Source organism: Monodelphis domestica, chromosome 8 (assembly GCF_027887165.1).
Source record: "Monodelphis domestica isolate mMonDom1 chromosome 8, mMonDom1.pri, whole genome shotgun sequence".
NCBI classification, from domain to species: Eukaryota; Metazoa; Chordata; class Mammalia; order Didelphimorphia; family Didelphidae; genus Monodelphis; species Monodelphis domestica.
In genome coordinates, this window is record NC_077234.1 from 73,576,878 (window position 1) to 73,594,139 (window position 17,262).

Below are 17,262 nucleotides of genomic sequence, written 5' to 3' on the forward strand. Positions count from 1 at the left end.
CCTGGTTCTCTATCCCCTAAGCCATCGACCCCTAGATGAATGATTCCATGAACCAGACTCAGAACTGAAGCCTGAATCGTTAATAGCACGTTTACAGAGCTTAAGATCTGTTAAACACTTTACAAATATCATTTTAGTTTGTGTAGAACTCTGTGATGCACATTACATATTATGGTTTTCTGAATAGCTTAGTCCTTTCCCTCCAATCAAACCATGTTATCTTCACCATCTCAACCCCAGCTTTTAATTAAATACCTCCTCTGTACTAACCACCAAACCAATTGTGAATCCATTTAAAGAATTGACTATTAAGAACCAAAGTGATTTTTATTACATAAATTAACCCATTTATTGATGGACTTTTGGGCTACAGTAATTTGTTAAGTAAAAGCTTTACTGGTCTTTCAATTCCTTCAGTCTTCTGATGGCAGATTTGACTGTGACTGCAGAGGTGGTACTGGAAAGAAAAGTAACAAAGTCAGATTTTCCAACATAAAAACAGCTATATTAACACAAGAAAAGATGCTAGGAAATCTCAACTAGAAAACTAAGTAGCAAATAGAAAAAAAAAATCTGCCTTAGCAAGTCTCTCTTAATCTCTTCTAGGATCTCCTAGTGGGATAATGCAAATTACACCCAGAAATCATCCCTGAAACTTACTTCTATTCAACATAAAAAATTTTAACTATACCACATATGCTGTATTGCTTCTGATATTCCCCCCCCCCTTTTTTCTGATGGTTTTAAGATACCAGCAGACAACAAATGAGAAAACAGGTATAAGTTAAAAGTGAGACACTGTGGTACATATTGGTAATGAATACTATTGTGCTATATAAGAAATAAACTGGAGAATTTCAGAAAGCTGTAAAGATCTGCATGAACTGACGCAGTGGGAAATAAGCAGAACCAGGAGAAATGTGTACACAACAATAGCAATATTGTATGGTAATCAACTGTGAAAACTTGGCTACTCTCAGCAACAAGATGATTCAGGACAATTCTGATGGACTTATGATAGGGAATGCTCTCCAGTTCCAGAAAAAGAACTGAAGTTGGATGGATGTGGGTTAAAGCATATTCTTTCACATCAGTGTATTACGATTTTATTTTGGGGTTTTGGTTCTGTATGAGCATGTTCTTACAACAATGACCAATATGGAAGGGTTTTGCATAATAAAAATAAAAATTTTTAAATGAAACACTGACTGTCTGGGATTATACTGAAATAATGCTATGGAGGGAAAAAAAAAAGCCTGCTACTGTTGTTTTCATTTCAGCTCAATCACAGCACTTTATTTACATCTTGACTCCTCTATAGTGAACAGGGCAAAATTGTATTGCTGTGTTGAGTATATCTGAGTGCAAGGAAAAATGAACCAAATGAGACAGGCACATTCCCAAAAGAGCTTCAAAAAACTTTCTAGTGTTCACCAGTCTCATTTACATTTCAATGCTTCCTAATTTTGGCACAATTTAAAATTATCCCGGGCATCTGATTTATAAGACCAGAATACAGTTAAGTGGCAAATCAGAATAGAGCCTAAGAAAGGTAGGTCTGCATACAGAAGAGGAAGAAGCAGAATTGTTAGTGCATGACATTAGCAATCTTTTATTTAAAAGTCAAAAGAAGTCTACAATTAAGGAAGACATTTTTCATACACTATCAGTCTTTTATATATGTCATTAACTTTTAGTCCACAGCTTAGAAAGTTGTGGCACACAAAGTTGGCAAGAAACATGTGTTAAATGTTTCTGAAAATGTTTTATAAATTTACCTTTACAGTTACTGATTCATGCTCTGAGGACAATGGTCATATTGATCCCTAAGCTACCAAAACTTACATGTAATGGTAAACAAGCATTTCCAACAAAAAAGGGTCAGAATTATGTTTTTGCAATTTAAATGGCATGTCTTACATATCTAGGGATGCAATTCCATATAAATACCTTATTCCCATGGATGAGCTAACTAGTATCCCTAGTATGGGTTTCCCCATTGTGTAACCAGCAGAGGGAGCACCTGCCTCCCAAAAATCAATCATAAAATTATAGTCAATTCTAAATCTTTTAGGAGTTCAATTTAAAGGTTAATAGAACAACCAGCAAAATATATTCTGTATGTGGTAAACATTGATTCATTGGGGGTCTGATTTCAACTGAATTTTGAAGTTATTTTGGAGTCCTTTGGCCTTAAAATAGCCAAGACAATAACAGAATTGAGCTTCCCTGACCAACAAAGGGGACTTTAAAAGTTTATCTGGGGCGAATTGTTCACTGTCATGTTGCTAATGTGTCAAAGCCTAGAGATATGACAACAATTTTGAAATGAGTACTAGATTCTGAACCTTTGCCAACTCTTCTATAGCTTTCCCATCTAGGACACAGCACAATTACCTCTTCAATTCACAATGTTGGCACCCTTCTTAGGATATCAGGGTCTTTCTTTTTGAGGGCCCAGAGAGGAGTGTCAGTGTGTATGTATTTTTAGTGGTGAAAGAGAGCAATTTCAAAACTCCCAACTGATTGAACTATGGATTGGCCATGGAACTATGGTATAATGGTATAAATGATTTTTGTGGGTTATCAAAACTAGACTAACCTCACTAGCACATCAGCCCACTGCAGAATCATTTACTTACTATCTATCTATCCATCCCAGATGGGCAAATGACTTACTTGTAGGTCCATGCACCACCAGCTACTGTTTTCATACATGATCCACAATGCCAGATACCCACAGCACGTCTCTTCATTTTGGTCTGGAAAAAAGAAATTAATTTCTCACCAGAACTAACCAAAAGCCATGCTTTCTTCAACCTTTACACAACAAAAGCTTCTCTCCCTCTTCAAGATGATGGGTTTAACTATTTCAGCCCTCTAAAATTAAGTAACTCATCTATTTAACCTTCTAGTAAATAAGATTTTTTTTTAAAATTATGACTTCTGTGCAAAAGTTATTTCAGTCTTTATAGCCTCATTCCTAACAAATCTTAAAACAGTAACCTCTCCCATTTTACAGGATACAACCTAGGCTTAGAGTGTCTAAGTGACCTTGTCCAAGGCCAGAGCTGAAAAACCAGCATACTTTCTTGTACACTGCCTCCCTCTTTGTATCTGGTATCTAAAAGATCTCTCAGAGCACCAGGCCTGGAGTCAGGAGGACCCAGGTTCAAATATGGCTTCACTGATACTTCCTAGCTATGTGACCCCGGGCAAGTCACTTAATTCCAATTGTCCAACCCTCACTACTCTTCTATCTTGGAATCTCTACCTAGTATTGACTCTAAGATAGAATGCAAGGATTTTTTTTTTTTAAATAAGGTTTAGGAATTAAAAAGAAGGAGAGGGTTGAAAACAATACTTCGGGAATTTTAAGGATAAGACCATTCTTTCCCTATCTTACTCACCTTGCCACAGAAGGAGCAGGTATACTTGGCGTGCTGGCTAATTTCAATTTTCTTCACCATTTTTCTGAGGGATGCACCATAACGTGTTCCATATTTACCAACAATTCCGACCTTCTTGGTACGTTTTGCCTATGATGATCCAATTCCAAAAAAAAAAACATTTAAGGACTTAATTTGAAAGATGTGGGATATAAAAATGAAATTTCTCATTCTTAAGAAGACACAATAATCTCTTGTAATCTAGTGCTGAGAACCATGTGGTAAAAACTGAATACAGTAGGTTTCTAGGTGTCACACAGCAGAAGAAAGGTCAAACCTAGACTCCAGCACTTAACAGGTGTGTAACCCTGGACAAGTCACTTCATTTCAATCTGCTTCAATCTCATAAAATGGGAATAATATTTACAGTTCAGGTTGTTTTAAGGATCAAGTGAGGAATTTGTATTAGGCTTTATCAAACCATTTAGCACTGTAACAAAATGCTACTTTTTTATTTCAATAGCAACTAGCATAAAACACATAAATAAATACAAATAGTGGAAAGCTATAATGGAAAAGCAGCTAGATGGCACAGCAGGATAGAGCACGACTCATCTTCCTGAGTTCAAATCTGGCTTCATACAACTATTAGGTGACCTCAATTTCCTCATCTGTCAAATGAACTGGAGATGAAAATGGCAAAGCACCCCAGTATCTTTGCCATAAGAACCTCCCAAAGGGGGTTAGGAAGAACAGGGATACATCTGAAAACAACTCAAAGTAAAGGAAAAGGAGTCAGTCCTGGCTGATCATTACTGGGATGTGGCCCTGGGGGGCAAGTCATGTGACCTCTCAGGTTCCCCAAATAACTCTACTACAAAGTTGAAAAGAAGAGTTCCAGTAGCTAATCAATCAACATTTATTAATAGTCAAGTACTGATGAGGTTACAAAGACAGTCCCCTGCCCTAAAGGGGCTTACAATCACAAGTGAAATCAAAAGCCACTCACTTCCACAAGGGTTCTTGAGAGAATCCAATGTAATGTACTTTGCCCACCTTAAAGAATTAAGTAAATGTCACATGGGCATAATGAGTATGATTTTACTTGCTCTCAAGGAACCTGGAAAAAACGAAGTCTGCCACAATTCTAAGGAATCCAGCAAGATTATGTCTAAAGAGGTCCAACTGCTAATAATTCCTTTAAAAATTTATATAATCCCCCTTCTATTTATATTAGTGTATACAATTTATAGAAGCTTCTAATCATTTATATAATTCTTTCTGGTTTAACCAAGGCCCAAAGCAGTTCCAGTTAGTTATCTGCAGTTTATCCTGTATATGTTTGTAGTTGATAGCATGTTATACCCCTCCATTAGTCTGAGCTGCTTAAAAACTGGGATTTTTGTCTTGTTTTTGTATAACCCCAGCAGCTAGCTAGCCTCTGTACATCTCCATTTACCGATAATAGAACTCATTTGATCCTAACAACTCTAAGGGGCTTGTGTTATTGTCACCTCCATTTTAGCAATGAGGAAACTGAGGCAGAGAATGAAGGGCCTTGTAGAATTCCACTTGGGCCACCTAAACTCAGTAGACTCCAGAAAAATACTTCTGGATCGGCTTAACTTAGAGCACACGAGGAGTAGTTAGAGAGACCCACGCTCGTCCCCAAGGGTAGGCGGAGAAAAGGGTTCCTGGGTCGGGCTCTCCTCCTCAACACCCGCACCTTCCTCCCCAGGTCTCACAGGGCCCACGGCCTCCCCGAAAACTCCTATGGGATACCGGACGCCCTGCAAGCCCTTCAGGAGACCCAAACCCTCCGTGAATCCCTACGCTCCAGCGGGGGCGCAGGCACAGTCACAGGCCCCAGGTCTTTCCCAGCTCCATAGGCCCCGCGCGCCCTCCCCGGGAGCGGCCCCTGTACCGATCCCGGGGCAAAGGGCCCCGCTGCGGCGCAGGACCGAGTTGGAGTAAAAACAGTAAAACAGAAGCCGGAGAAAGAGAACGAAGGTACGCTGGGTCAGAAGTGGGCCAGGTTTGGGGTGGATGGCGGTGGATAGAGAATGGTCTAGGCCAGGAGGCGCACAGCTTACCATGTTGCCAGCTGCAGGTCCGGGACTCGGAGAGGAAAGAAGGTAGTGCGCGTGCGCGCTTTCAGGGCCAGAAACCGGAAGTGAATGTTGTGGAGGCGGAACTAGCTAGGAACAGAACTCTATGGTTGGGCGGTAAAGTCTAATGATGAGTTCTACTGGATGCTCGTACCAGAAACCAAGAGTGTTTGGAATACAGTCACAGAATGCTAGATCTGGACTAGAGATCATTGGAACATGGGATTTAAAAGTAGGAAGAAACTAAATAGTCACAGAATATTAGATCTGGAATAGATTTTAGAAGAACTTAGTAAACAGCTAGGTAGCTCAGTGGTTAAAAGAGTCCCAGGACTGGAGTAGAGAGGACAAGGGTTCAAATTTGACCCCAAACACTTCGCAGCTCCGTGACCCTGGGTGAGCCACTTAATTTCAGTTGTCTAGTCCTTAGCGATCTTTTGCCTTAAAAATGATACATTAGAGTAAGACATGGGGTAACAAAATATGAAATAATAATAATGAACATTTAGGTAGCTAAAATCCAGCTCTGGGGCTCCATTGAACTATAGAGAGTTTTTAGTCTCTCTCAAGTTTAATTGGACCTTGTTGAAACATCCCATCATTTTTAGTTCTACCTTCTGAAGCAAATAGTGAGTTACACATCTTTGGAGGACTCAAGCATAGTCTGGATGGATAATATTTACCAGGGATGTTGTAGAGAGTAATCTTTTTCACATATAGGCTGTGAAGTCCTTTTCAACTGAACTTCTGTAATTCTTTAATTCTACTCACAGAACACTCTCTGTGTTGGTTTCATTCACTCTTATATGTTCAATTTACTGTCTCTATATGTAGATGATTCACAAATCCAGCCTTATACCATATTCCCCAACTCTTCAAATATCACCAAATGCCCAATATTTCCAATTGGATATCTTGTTGGCATTTAAACTTAAAATGTCTAAAATGAAAGTGAAAGATTTTCCTCCTAAATTTGTCTCTCCTTGAAGCTTATCTTTTCAGTCACTTGGAACTGAAGCATCAACATAATTTTTGAATCTTCTTCTCCTGTCACTCCTTATATTCAATTCGTATGACTCTTATTCTGTAAGAGCTCCTACAATTCATCTTCTCCACTCACACCATCACTCTGCTTAGGTCAAACCCTCCTAATCTCTCAGTTTGGTTATCGTAATAGATTCTTTTTTTTATTTTTTTTTAATTTTTTTTTAGAACCCTTACCTTCCGTCTTGGAGTCAATACTGTGTATTGGCTCCAAGGCAGAAGAGTGGTAAGGGCTAGGCAATGGGGGTCAAGTGACTTGCCCAGGGTCACACAGCTAGGAAGTGGCTGAGGCCAGATTTGAACCTAGGACCTCCCATCTCTAGGCCTGGCTCTCAATCCACTGAGCTACCCAGCTGCCCCCGTAATAGATTCTAATTAGTGTCTGTAACTCTCTAATCCATCCTTCACACTACTGTCAAAATAACTTTTCAAATAATAATCATTAACACTTACATAGTACTTTAAAGTTTACAAATGCTTCCCATATGTTCATTCACTTGATAAACTGGTTGTATCCTTTTACCTCCTCCCAGAGCTGTAATGAATAAAATTTAGGGGAGAGGGGGAGACTGAGGCAGGTAGAAATTAGTTACTCTCTGCAAGGAGTACTAATTTTTTTAGAGGTTTATTAAAGGTTAAAGATTAAGAATATACAAGTAAGAAACATGTGCCTAGGCCAGAGGCCTAGACAAAATAACCTCACATCATGGAAGAGACGCCTCTGCTCCAAAACGGAAGTCCAAAAAAAAAGCCTTTGCTTAAATATCTTCTCGATCTCGGCCCAGGTGAGATTACAAGGCATTCTGGGGAAGTGGAGCAAAGGCTCATGGGGATTGTAGTCCTGTATTCGAGTCTATTTTTTACATCCCCCCGTGTGATCATTTGTGGAAAAATTAATTTTTCCCCAAAAGGATCATAAAAACATAATAAACTTAAAAGATTACAATAGTGTGAGGATAAGAGAAAAAAGAATAAAACCAATAATTTCTGAACACATTGACAAAAAGCCGTTAGGGGGCAGTCCCCTTTGGCATAAAAGTATACATACAAATAAATGTTCAATCAACCACACCCAAAGTTCAATTTTTTGCAACTTGTGGTCTGGAGGTTTCTTCATGGTGTCTTCTCCAACAGTTCAGTTCTGGATTCAGAGAGGTAGCATCTTCTTTACCTAAAATTCTTCTCAAAAGGAATTTAAACTTTGAAATTTAAATAATGATTTTTTTTTTTACATTCCCCCGTGTTGTGGGTGATTGAAAGATTCAGAATCAGTTAGGGATGCATGGCTGAGGTATATGAATCAATTGGCAAGAGATATTAAAAGGACATCAGAAAATACAAGGCTTTCTCACAAAAAATGAGATCCATTTCCTCTTTGTATCTGGCCATGATCACTGTGAGTAGAAGGCAAATGAATTGAACAAGGTTAACAATTTTTCATCTTTAAAAATACAGTAGTACAAATATGTAGATATCAAAATCCCCAAAATTCTCAATAGCCCAATTAATTACAATAGCAAACAAACACACTTTCATATTTCACATAAGTTGCTGTATGACATTTTTTAAAACCTATGAATTGATGGACATTTGTCACAATTTTTACAAACATCGCAATCTTTCAACCTTGGTAATAAACATATTTTTTTTTTTAAACAAAGTAAAACTCATCTAGGGTTAAGAACATAATCAAGAAATCTATATATCATTCTGGTAGAAGTAAAATAGTGAGCTGAAGAGCATAAATAAAGGGGTGCTCCTTTTGGAGGCTTTTCCCAAGGGTACAAATGCCCTGAAATTAACTGCCCAACTTCCATTCACATGTGGGAAGGTTGGGGGTTTATAAAATACATTTCACTTCAGCTACTAGAATGGGCCTTACCTCGTGGTAGGGGCAGGCAAAAATAACCAGATTGTTAAAATTCCAAAAATCACATTTAAAAACCCTTAAAATCAAATCATTTGAGGTATTTAGCACATTAAAATTCCAAAGGTTGTTAATACAATTATAACCAGTTCTGAAGTCCATCTATCCTCAGCAAAATAAAAAAAAGCTGTTTTTTCATATATGGGCTTATTCACAATAATATTTGTTCAACAGTTATAGGGGAAAAACAACAGAATTTCAAAACTCAGTACATTCAAAATAAATTCAATCAACCTTCAGATGACAGAATAATATTCAATCCAGTAATATATGAACTTAAAATCACAAAGTTAAACCTTAAACAAAAAAATGCAATAGAATACAGAGATTTTTTAATAAACCATTGGAGTCTGAAATGCCTTAGAATGTAGCCTTTAGTCTCTTCAAAGTTCCTTGGGTTTTTTTTTTTGTTTGTTTGTTTTTATTTATCCATTTAAATGTCTATTGTCCGAAGGTAGAGTAGTAAAGGCTAGGCTAAGGGGTTCAAGGGATCCGTCCAGGGCCCCATAGCTGGGAAGCATCGGAGGCCAGATTTTAGCTAGAGACCTCCCGTCTCTGGGCCTGGCTTCCAGTTCGCTGGGCCACCCATTTTCCTCCCCAAAGTTAAAGTTGAATCTTTGGGCTGAGTCTGCTCCCAGACAGGCAGGCAAAATCAATGAAATTGCCAGAAGAGTCAAAAATCCTTTTAAACAGCCCATTGCTTTTTAGGTTTCTGTTTGAAAAGTCTGTTTCTTCTCTCTAGTCTTTTCTCTCTTTCCCCTCTCTGATCCCGCAGTGGCCAATACCCCCAGCCACGTGGAGGCTTAGCCTAAGGGAAAATCTCCTTTCCCTCTGGTCTCTCCCCTCCGCCCACGTGGCCAATACTGTTACCAGCTGGTCGCAATGAGTCCTGAGCGATCTGCTCCAAGGATCTGGGTGATGAGCCGGCTGGGTCGGGCTCCTGGGTCTGGGGCACAGAAATAGGCAGGCAGCGGGCGGTGAGAGGCCAGGAGCAGGAGCGGCTGCAGGGGTGGGCAAGGCCAGGACCAGGTACCAGGTGAGGATGATCAGGGCTGCAGGCTGCAGGCAGGAAGCGGCGGGGCCGCTTTCTAGGTACTAGCTATTAAAACTGAATTTAAGATCAGAAAAGAAATCAGAAGACTGAAAGTTCTTTTTCCCGTAGTGGTTAGCCAAACTGTAATGAATAAAATTTAGGGGAGAGGGGGAGACTGAGGCAGGTAGAAATTAGTTACTCTCTGCAAGGAGTACTAATTTTTTTAGAGGTTTATTAAAGGTTAAAGATTAAGAATATACAAGTAAGAAACATGTGCCTAGGCCAGAGGCCTAGACAAAATAACCTCACATCATGGAAGAGACGCCTCTGCTCCAAAACGGAAGTCCAAAAAAAAAGCCTTTGCTTAAATATCTTCTCGATCTCGGCCCAGGTGAGATTACAAGGCATTCTGGGGAAGTGGAGCAAAGGCTCATGGGGATTGTAGTCCTGTATTCGAGTCTATTTTTTACAGAGCCTGGTCCTAGAGTCCAAGAGACCTAGGAATTACAGTGCCCCTCAGATCATCAGTCCTATTTCCAACCCACACCCTAAAACCAATATCAAGGCAAGAAAAGCAACCCTTGTAGAAAAGAAATCTACCTTTCCTGTCACCATCAACAGCAAATACTGACCAGCTGCAACCATTGTGCAGGTGAGCCTAAGAACTGCTATTGCAGTGTCACCTAGATTAGTAGTATCAAATTCAAATAGAAATAGGGGACACTAATTTGTATGTAAAGATCCTTGTGGGCTACATATTGTTATAACTTTAAATGTGGTATTGTCTATGTTTATCACATTTTAATTTATTTTGTTAACTATTTCCCATTAATTTTTTTTGACACTTACCTTCTGTCTTAGAATTGATATTATGTATAGTTTCCAAGGCAGAAGAGCTATAAGGGCTGGGTGATGGAGGGTTTAGTTACTTGCCCAGGGTCACTCAACTAAGAAGTGTCTGAAGCCAGATTGGAACTGATGAAGATGAGTCTTATTGACTCCAGACCTGGTACTTGTACTCCTCTGTGCCACAAAGCTGTACCTTGCACATAGTAAGTGTTTAATAAATATTTGTTAAATTCCAATACCCTTCCCCATACACACAGGACTAAGAACATAGAAGTGCTCAGAAGATACTTGTTGACAAACTAAAAATACCTGTTGGTTGACCATTGTAAGGAGCCATTCCAAGGCTCCTCAAAGATGCCCTCAATAGCTTCAGCTGTAGATTCAAACTTTCTTCTCTTGCTGTATATTTATCCAAAGGACAACAAAGAGCAGATCATTTGTACTCAGTCAAAAAACCTCTAGAAACATGAAGATAGTTGTTGATTTTCACGCCCCTTCCCCCCTTTCTCCTTAGCATTGAGCCTTTCTTTATTCCACTCTTCCTTTGGTAGAATTATCTTGGTTCCTCTATCAATCCATAAACATTTCCTGAGTGTTTCCTATGTGCCAGGTACTGTTCTGAATACTGAGGATACAGAGAAGAAGCAAGAACATTTCTTGTCAGGGCAAGTGACTCAGTGGATTGAGAGCCAGACCTAGAGAAGGGTTCAAATAGAGCCTCAAATACTTTCTAGTTGTGTGACCCTGGATAAGTCATTTGACTCCAATTGCCTACCCCTTAGTGTCCTGCCTTGGAACCAATATTTAGTATCAGTTCTAAGGCAGAAGGTAAGGTTTTAATAAAAAGAAAAGAGAACCATCTTTGTCTTTATGGAACTTATGGAGAAGATAACATATCCATAAATGACTACATACAAAAATAAAGTAGAATGGAAGGTACCTTTTGATGATAGGGAACAAGCTTCTAAGGGTGGAGGGGAAAAGGGAGCCTGGGAAAGGCTATTTATTTTTTTTATCTTAGAGGTAATAGGGAGCCATTAGAGTTTATATGGAGCAGTTAGGTGGCAGAGTGAATAGAGCACTAGGCTTGGAATTAGGAAAACACATATTGATTAGTTCAAATCCAGCTTCAGATACTAGCAGTGTCAACCTTGGCAAGTCATTTAACCCCATTTGCCTTGGTTTCTTCATCTAAAATGAACTGGAGGAGGAAATGGTAAAGTCCTCCGGTGTCTCTGCCAAGAAAACCCCAAAATGGAGTCACAAATGTCCACACAAGTAGACATGACTGAAATGACCAAAGAGCAATAATAGAGTTTGTACCACAGGAGGATGACAGCCAGACTTACACTTCAGGAAAATAGCCCAAATCAATAAATATCAGCGTCTCCCATTGTGGAATGGACCATAGAGAATGTAGAGAGGAGTAAAATGTAAGAAACCTGGCAAAAAAGGAAGGGCCTAGGAGAGTTTTAAATGTCAAACAGCGGAGTTTATCTCTGATCTTAGAAGTGAATATGGAGCCATTAGAGTTTTTACACTAGGAGCTGACACAGCCAGACATCCCCTTTAGGAAATATCCCAAGTAAAAAGATATCAGTGTCCCTTGTTGTTTGCCATTTGTTCCCAGGAAGGATATGTGAGATGAGACCTCTATTGTGGGTACTGCCTGCTTTGCACACCAGAAGATCTGGGAAGCTGCAGCCTAGGAGGGATTGGAGAAACAAAGGGGCAACAGGACGCTTGCTTCTTTGCAGGACCAAAAAGTCTGTTCCTTAGAGATTTCTTTGAGAATGAGGAATGATTCTTGGCTCAGTCCAATCCAGTGCAAGCAAAATTACAGGATCATAGATCTATAGCTGGAAGGGAACTCGGTGACCATTTAGTCTAATCAGCTCCTTTTAAAGGCTCAGAGAGGTTCTGACTTGACCAAGGTTAAACAAATAATAATCATTAGAGGCAGGATTTGAACCAGGTCCTCTGACTCCAAAATCAATTCTCTTTCTACTGTGGCATTCTCAAGAAACCAGTGAAAGCAGTACTGCCCATGGGTCAACAGAGAGATCATCACACCCTAGTTTTCTATCATTGGCTCATTCATTTATTTTTTTTTAAACCCTTACCTTCCTTCCATCTTGGAATCAATACTGTGTATTGGTTCCAAAGCAGAAGAGTGGTAAGGGTTAGGCAATGGGGGTCAAGTGACTTGCCCAGGGTCACACAGATGGGAAGTATCCGAGGCCATATTTGAACCCAGGACCTCCCATCTTGAGGCCTTGCTTTCAATCTACTGAGCTACTCAGCTGCCCCCTTGGTTCATTCATTTAGAATTGGAAGGAACTCCTCATCGCTATTTTATAGATGAGGAAACAGGACAAAAGGTGATCTGCCCCCAAGTAACACAAGCATTAGGTGATAGACCTAGGATTTTCACTAACTCCCTTATTCAGCTCTCTTTCCATTATACTACATTGCCTTTAAGTCAATACCCAGCTTTTGCTCAGGGGAGACTGATTGGAAGAAGGTAAAACAAATAAGAGAATAAAATTGAAGGGCAGACAGAGAGAGACAGAGATGGAGATAGAGATAGACAGAGACAGAAAGATGGAGAGAGAGAGACAGAAAGAGACAGAGAGACAGAGACAGAGAGAAAGAGACAGAGACAAAGATAGAGACAGACAGAAAGATGGAGAGAGAGAGAGAGAGAGAGAGAGAGAGAGAGAGAGAGAGAGAGAGAGAGAGAGAGAGAGAGAGAGAGATGAACAGAGAAACAGGCAGCTAGACACAGAAAGAGACAGACAGAGGCCAAGAGAAAAGTAGAGGAAAAGAGATATAGAGGATAGAGTAAAATAGAGAGACAGAGATTGAGAATCAGAAAATGAGAGAGCTCTTGAGCTCCAGCATTAGAATGACAGAAAATGAGGCACTTTATACACGAGACATATTTCACATATGAGTAATTTTGTCAAAGTTGAACAATCCCTTTAAACAGCAGACTGGAGGAAGTGGGAATGGCACTTTGATGAAATCAGCTCTAAGGGTCTTTAGAGAATTCTGCCTCTCATAAAATCTCAATTTATCTTCTCTACACACAGATAAATCTTGAATCCCATTAAAGAGCTGTCAGGTATACACTTTATCTATAATGCGTCCCCATAAAAACCTCTGTATAATCTCTGCTGAGTCACCTAGACTCTTCAAGAACACTCAAAATTCACTTTCCTTTTATAAAAATAAATAAATTAATTTTAAAACGGCCCACAGAGAGAAGTTCTTTTAGCTGTCGAGTCAAAGGAGTTCTCCAGCGGCAAACAGAACATTTTACCCTTGAAAGTATTCACAGCTGCCACCATCATCCCAAATTCACATCCTGCTTGGAGAGAGGAAACAGTTTATATCAGACAGTCATACAGAGCCTCAATAATCAGGTTCTCTCCACTGTGTCTTCTTCTCTTCTGGTTTGAAGAGCACTTGAGCTTCATTAAAACTCCAAGTAGCCCCCTGCTTCCATGAGACTGGCAGAAGAAAGGAAGCCAGAGATTTGAAACTCCAAAGCTCAATAGTTTAAAAAAAAATTTCAATAGCCAAGAAAAAAAGTCAAGTTCCACTAAAGATCATCCTTTCTTGTTTTCCCCAAGCTCTAGTGACTTATCTGAGAGTGTATATGGCTCAAAGGTAAACTACCCACAAGACTTCCCATTTAAAAACTGGCTGAAATTCCTGGCTTTATTGTACTTTATTACCTTTCTTGCTCTATTCACATTCTGGCCAAACTTGCCTCCTTCCCATGGCCTGAATGTGGCACTCCTGCCTCCGTTCCTGGAATTCATGCCTTCTTCATCTCTAGGGAATCCTTGGAATTTCTAGCTTTTTTCAAGGCTCAGGTCCTGATCAGGTCCTAAAGATAACCCCTTACCACTGAGTGTTTGAAAGGGCCCAAGATTTGTAGAGGGGCATAGTATCCTGCTAACTGACTAATGTAAGGGGGCAGATCTATTCTGCACTGATTATGCCAATTGTAGGTTGGCATAACCTCTAAGAGAAGACTGAGAAACCAAAGAAAGAGCGCCCCATGCCAACTTGGTTATTAATAGGTTTATGTTTATTAGGGTTAAGTATATTCTTTGGGGGAGTTTATTCACAAGAGGCCAATTCTTGGTGGTGGTAGGACAAAATAACATGATATGGTGGTGGCTAGGTGTCTCAATGGATAGAGACAGACCTAAAGATGGGAGATCTTGGGTTCAAATCTGGTCTCAGACACTTCTTAGCTGTGTGACCCTGGGCAAGTCACTTAAACCCCCTTTCCTAGCCCTTACCACTCTTCTGCCTTGGAACCAATACACAGTGTTGAATTTAAGATTGAACTGCAGGCAAGGGTTGGATCCTGCACCAAGCATATGCCAGGTCAGATATAGAAACTGATGAAAGAAGGAATGGTGCCAGAGATGACCCAGGATCATGTGCCAGTCTTCCTGTGGGATATTGGGAAATTCTTCTTCTGTTTACATTTACTCAAGGTAGTTTGCACTCTCTGTGGAATCACTGGCCACATTCTCCCTCTGGCTACCACCATGCTTCCCTCCTCATCAAGTTATTTTATGATGTCTATATTCTTCTATTTCCATGTTGAAGAAGCAGCTTGGAACAGAACACAGAGGGCTGGTTTTGAAGTCAGGACCTTGATTCAAATCCTGCCTCTGACACACACTGGCTTTATGGCCCTGGGACAGTCACTTAACATGTCAGTGCCCCTGACACCTCTCTCAGGCTATAAAATTGAAGAATGTGTGCAGACTTGAATGGGTAATGAGCTTTATCTAACTCTGCATTCCCTATATCAATGAAATCACTAATCTGGTTTAAAAAATGACACATTCATCACCTCCAGGATCATATATCTATTTTGTTTTAATTCCTTCACGCCTTGTCTCCTTCTTACCAATCCAGTCTTCTTTAAAAAGCATTTTTTTTTAACCAAAAAGTTGATGTTGAATTAAAAAAAAGTTTTAAATCCTTACCTTCTTCTTTAGTGTCAGTTCTAAGAAATGAGCGGTAAGGGCTAGGTAGTGAGGGTTAAGTGAATTGCTGAGGATCACAGAGCAAGGAAGTATCTGAGGCCAGATTTGAATCCAGGTTTTCCTGACTTCAATCCTGGCACTCTATGTTACATAGCTGCCCCTCCAATCCAGTTCTTTTTTTTTTTTTAATGTTTTAAATTGTAATTTTTTTGGGGGTTAATATATATGTATTATCATGCAAAACATATTTCCATCAATCCAGGCTTTTTTACAATTAATTTCTGTCCTGATACTCTATGATTCAATGATTCAATACTCAAAATTCAATTCGGGCTGTTTCTCCAACTGGCACTTTCTCTCTGGACTCCATGTATTTGCATCCACTGTCTCCTCAACCCCTGCCAACTTGGGTTTTTTTTAAGACTCAGCTCAAATCCCACTTTCTGCAGGTTCTCCTCACTTCCTACCCCCTGCCCCCAGAGCCTTCTCTTTGAGATTATCTTCCATTTACGCCATATTTATCTTCTGTGTAAAATTTGTCTCCCTCATTATATGACCTCCTCGCGGGCAAAGATTATGGTTTTTTACTTTCCTTGAATGTCCAGAACTTGACACATAAAAACCCTTTAAAAATGTTGACAGGGACAGCTATGTAGATTAGTGGATAGAATACTAGGTCTAAAATTAGGAGGTCCTAGGTTCACACCTGGCCTCAGACACTTCCTAGCTGCGTGACCCTGGGCAAGTCACTTAACCCTGTTTGCCTAGACTCTGCCCTTCTGCATTATAGTTGTTAATAGGACAGAAAGCAAGGATTTTATTTAAAAAATGAAAAAGATTGGCTAAAATGACAGCAAGGGAAAGTAAAAAATGTTGGAGAAGATGTGGTAAAATTGGGACATTCATGCATTGCTGGTGGAGTTGTGAATTGATCCATCCATTCTGGAAGGCAATTTGGAACTATGCCCAAAGGGCACTAAAAGACTATCTGCCCTTTGATCCAGCCATACCACTGATGGGTTTATACCCCAAAGAGATCATAGGGGAAAAGACTTTGTACAAAAATATTTATAACTGAGCTCTTTGTGGTGGCAAAAAATTGGAAAATGAGGGGATCTCCTTTGACTGGGGAATGGCTGAACACATTGTGGTATCTGATGGTGATGGAATAATATTGTGCTGAAAGGAATAATGAACTGGAGGAATTCCATGTGAACTGGAACGACCTCCAGGAACTGATGCAGAGTGAAAGGAGCAGAACCAGGAGAACATTGTACACAGAGACTGATACACTGGGGTACAATCGAATGTAATGGACTTCTCTACTAGCAGCAATGCAATGATCCACATCCAGAGAAAGAACTGTGGGAGTAGAAACACAGAAGAAAAACAACTGTTTGATCACGTGAGTCAATGGGGATATGATTGGGGATGTAGACTCTAAATGATCACCCTGGTGCAAATATTAATTATATGAAAATAGGTCTTGATCAATGACACAAGTAAAACCCAGTGGAATTGCTCATTGGCTACAGGAGAGGGGTGGGAGATGGGGAGGGAAAGAACATGATTCATGTGACCATGGTCAAATATTCTAAATTAATTAGTTAAATTGAAAATTTCAAATTAGTTATTAGCTCAGTTCCCACCAGTTCCCTCTTTTATTGGCGTCACCATCCAGTGAGCAGAATTTGGCCAACTGTGGTAAATACAAAGGATTCCTATTTCTTAGCTTGGGAATCCTAGTAAGAAGGAAGAGATGAGAAAGACAACTAAAGTATGGTGGCAAGATGACAGTTGGAATCAAGTTAGGGAGCTTTGATTCCCAGAGAGGCACTTCCTATCTCTTGGCCCCAGTTTCCTCCACTGAAAATTTGGAGGAAGTATATCC

General features: G+C 39.9%; 1 protein-coding gene and 1 long non-coding RNA gene across 2 annotated transcripts in view; one reads left to right on the plus strand and one right to left on the minus strand.

The window, feature by feature from the left end:
- Nucleotides 1-321: 321 nt before the first annotated feature.
- On the minus strand, nucleotides 322-5,605 carry RPL37A (ribosomal protein L37a). The gene is made up of 4 exons (XM_001367811.5): nucleotides 5,483-5,605; nucleotides 3,411-3,539; nucleotides 2,680-2,762; nucleotides 322-457 (listed from the first exon to the last, which is right to left on the minus strand). The coding sequence occupies exons 1-4, from the start codon at nucleotides 5,483-5,485 to the stop codon at nucleotides 394-396; spliced, it is 279 nt and encodes a 92-aa protein (XP_001367848.2). The 5' UTR covers nucleotides 5,486-5,605; the 3' UTR covers nucleotides 322-393.
- The window catches only part of LOC103105750 (uncharacterized), a 32,229-nt gene continuing 20,561 nt past the window's right edge, over nucleotides 5,595-17,262 (plus strand). Inside the window, exons 1-3 of the long non-coding RNA XR_001624316.2 lie at nucleotides 5,595-5,893; nucleotides 9,974-10,153; nucleotides 16,558-16,776. This is a non-coding gene — a long non-coding RNA (uncharacterized LOC103105750). The remainder of the gene's footprint in view (nucleotides 5,894-9,973; nucleotides 10,154-16,557; nucleotides 16,777-17,262) is intronic.